Below are 3,548 nucleotides of genomic sequence, written 5' to 3' on the forward strand. Positions count from 1 at the left end.
AACCTTCTTGGATTGTGTGATTATTTTTGTGGAAGTATTGTAGACTTTCTGACACAGTGTTGATCAAATTTATGTGAGTCTTCCCTCTAATCTATGAAGAAAAAGTTTTGTTCGAAACATCAACTTAAAGCTTCGAACAAGTTCGAATCACGGAAGAACTTGGGCTTACCACTGGTCTGGGAAGATGGCGCCGGCCACACTTACAGTAAAGATAAATACCTGGAAATGTAACACTGGTTTACTTCAGAACGGTGAGTCCCAGGGGGATGTCGTGTGTGGATCGACACAGTTCCAAGGGAGAGTGTGAGCTTACCTGACATTCGGTGCAGGTTTGTCTGATGGAGTACGAACGCTCACAGTTGTACGTGGTTATGATGGCCTTGTGCTGCTGCAGGACACGACCCACCATGTTGTCCATCTCCTGAAGGTGCCGCGCCACCGTAGAACACCCGGCCAGTGTTCTGTTTCTGATACTCTCCACCTGCTCTTCGCACATGACGGAGTACAAAACCAGATGCGGACAGTGTCTCAACGTTCGTTTACGAATTAATTCTTCTCGCTTCTCCTCTTCTTCCGTGGCGCACAGTTCCTCGGTAAGCGGAGGGCACGGTTCTCTTCCCTGGACACAAGCCTCGTTATCTCGGCTACACGTCTGGCACTTGGCTTCAAGTTCCTCCTTGGGAATGCTTTTCTCATCCAGAGGTGGCACCGTCGCGCACTGTTTTTCGTCCTCCCGATCCTCGGGTGCCGTCCTAGCCGCGGCGAAGGCCAGGAAGTGCTGATGGTAATGGATGTGGGTATGTTGGTGGGCGTGGTGTTCAGTTGCTTGGGTGGTGGGTGGCGGGGGTGTGTACGAGAGTGTGGGCGGGGTAGTGTTAGTGTGCGGCCTGTGAGTGGTAGCGAGGGCGAGGGAGAGCAGGAGCGGTGGTAGGAGGAAGGCGATGGGGGCAGGACGCCAGGGGGGCCGCGGACAGTGCCGACACACCATAACCCCGGCCCGTCCCTGACCCACAGCGCATAGTTACCGACGACACTCAAGGGGGCCTCGCGGGCGGGGGCGGGGGCGGCGGGGGGCCGGGCGGCAGAGAGCCGGAGTCCGCCCACCACAGCAGCGGGTCATGGGCGGTGTGGGAGGCCCCGGGTAACACAGTGCCGTGGGCGTACTAACGTGAAGGTTCCTACGTGTGCGGTAGGATGGGAGACGGGTGGTGGGTGGGGTGGGTGGTGGTGGTGGTGGTGGTGTGCGGCACACAGTGGTGGTGGTGGTGGTGGTGGTGAGTGTGGTGCCGGGCTGTGGCGAGCCTGGCTCTCTCACTGGCTCATGCCTGGACCATACTGAGGCTGGCGCACAGCTCCACCATCCCGCTACCTCAATCAATACACACACCCACCATGCGCACACTCCCACTCCCCGCACCCCACGCGGGATAACCCCACTCAACACTCATCACTCACACCACATTCACCACACTCACTAACACTTCCCACTCACTATCCGTCAGAACTACTACCCTCAACCCTAAACACCATCACTACTCACCTTAGCCACTCCTCTTACCATCGCCACTCGCAACGCCACTCAACACACCACTTGTCCCACTCATCAAACTCACAACTAGTCATCAAATCATTCACAAGTGTCGCCACTTACTATCATCACAGCTAGATCACTCCACCACACTCACATGGTGCGTCACCACGCGCATCACTACATCAGCCGAACGCGCACCACACTTACTACTCACATCACACCCACAAACTTCCATCACCTTCATTCCATTACCATTCTCACCGCTACTCCCCTCTGTCATCATCAAAGGCCTATACCAATCTAATCATCAGTTTCTCCACTGTCAAGAGAAAACTTTCATCATTGCTACTCACCACTTTCACCACACCACTCCCCACCACTGTCATCACCATCCCTCAACATTTAATCACACCGTTCCTCCCCAGCTGTTCTCACCAACAGCCTTCTACCACACTTACTACCAAGATTTTCTAATCTTATCCACGCCTCTCTCTCTCTCTCTCTCTCTCTCTCTCTCTCTCTCTCTCTCTCTCTCTCTCTCTCTCTCTCATCGTCCTCAATCACCCTCAAAATAAGAACTCAAAAAACGTCACGGATTCCTATAATGACCACCTTCCTCACCAGTCACGCACAAATGTCACCACTCATCCCAACCCTCAGACACGAGACGCCAATCACTCACTCAAAACTCAACCTTTCATCACTCATCAATAGCCTCTAACACTACCCGTATCACATGCATATCATTCATCGCTTTACTCACTCGCCACACTGTTATTACCTTTAACGTATGTACAATTTCTATCACAATGGGAAATTTGGCTAATTGATTATGTTAATCACAAGTAGTTTTCACCAGTACGTATCTCCAACCCCCATCAAATTGATGACATGAAAACCTGTAAATACTCATGACTTTAAGCTAACAGTACAGGCTGATAAATCACCTCTCTCTCACTCACTGCTGTCAACAATACATAATTATTTGCTTACGCCCAAGTTAAAAGTCGCCTTCGGCTAGGCTGTATCAGCGTCAATAAAAAAAAAAAATCAGTTTCGTTGAGAAATTCCTCAGGTTTGAAGAGGCTTATACTTCCTTGCTACTAACTGTAACGCAGTCTTGTAATTGTAGGATCCCCGTCAAGGAAGTCCTCGACCTACACTTACATACTTATGAGCGTGTTACAGGAATGCTACGGCAAGCACTGAGTTTTTAATAAGCAGGGTGAGAAAGGTGATTGGTAGCAAGTGAAGGTGGGTTTGTCTTAAAGGAGTGCGATGTCACCATGACCGTTTAATCTGTTCAAGGAAAGGGTAGTGAGGGAAGTGAATGCGATGGTCTTGGAGAAATAGGTGTATAGTATGCTGGGGGATTGCGGGCTAGGAAACAAAGTCAGTTCCTGTTTGTAGATGATACATTTCTGGTGGCAGACTCAAGACAAAAACTTCAGAGGCTGGTTGGAGTTTGGAAGTGTGTGTGAAAGGAGGAAGTTCAGCGCTTAAGAGAGTAAAAGTAGCGCAATGAGGTGTAGCGGAGTGGAGGAGTGGGTGAGAGCAGTGGACATGAAGGTGGATGGATCCATGAGAGCCGAAGTGAGTCACAGGATGAGGGAGGGGGCAAATATTTTGAGTCGCTTGCGAAGGATTCATCTTAAAACTCCTCAGACCCTGTGACTGATTTCCCCAAGGATCAGTTCTTTCTCTAACTCTCTCCAGTTTCATCCTACATGACCCCCCATCACGTCCTGCACACTAGTGTGAAAGTCCTCTCATGGACAGACGCCCTGACTAACAGACGTCTGACACTTTCAAATCTATATTTTGAAAAAATACAACACAGCATCACGCAAAAAGAACACTGGTTATATTGAAATAGTCTCCATCACCAAAGATGTCTGTCTACCATCACTTCTTTAACCCACTAACAAACATAGATCCAACTTGCATCCTCACATCATCCTTAAAGGTCAACCACTCCCGCTCAGCAAGGCTTCAGCTACGCTGGGTGCCACATACG

The 3,548-nt window shown here is 50.1% G+C and overlaps 1 protein-coding gene across 1 annotated transcript; it reads right to left on the reverse strand.

Moving 5' to 3' along the window:
- Positions 1–238: 238 nt before the first annotated feature.
- Positions 239–1,770, reverse strand: LOC139756240 (uncharacterized). The gene has a single exon (XM_071675420.1). It carries the CDS (start codon positions 986–988, stop codon positions 239–241), a length of 750 nt encoding a protein of 249 aa, XP_071531521.1. The 5' UTR covers positions 989–1,770.
- Between the last annotated feature and the right edge of the window lie 1,778 nt (positions 1,771–3,548).

Source organism: Panulirus ornatus, chromosome 2 (genome assembly GCF_036320965.1).
Source record: "Panulirus ornatus isolate Po-2019 chromosome 2, ASM3632096v1, whole genome shotgun sequence".
NCBI lineage: Eukaryota > Metazoa > Arthropoda > Malacostraca > Decapoda > Palinuridae > Panulirus > Panulirus ornatus.

Excerpts from the sequence above, each read along its gene's own strand:
- LOC139756240 (XM_071675420.1), bottom strand. The coding sequence starts at position 988 with ATGGTGTGTCGGCACTGTCCGCGGCCCCCCTGGCGTCCTGCCCCCATC.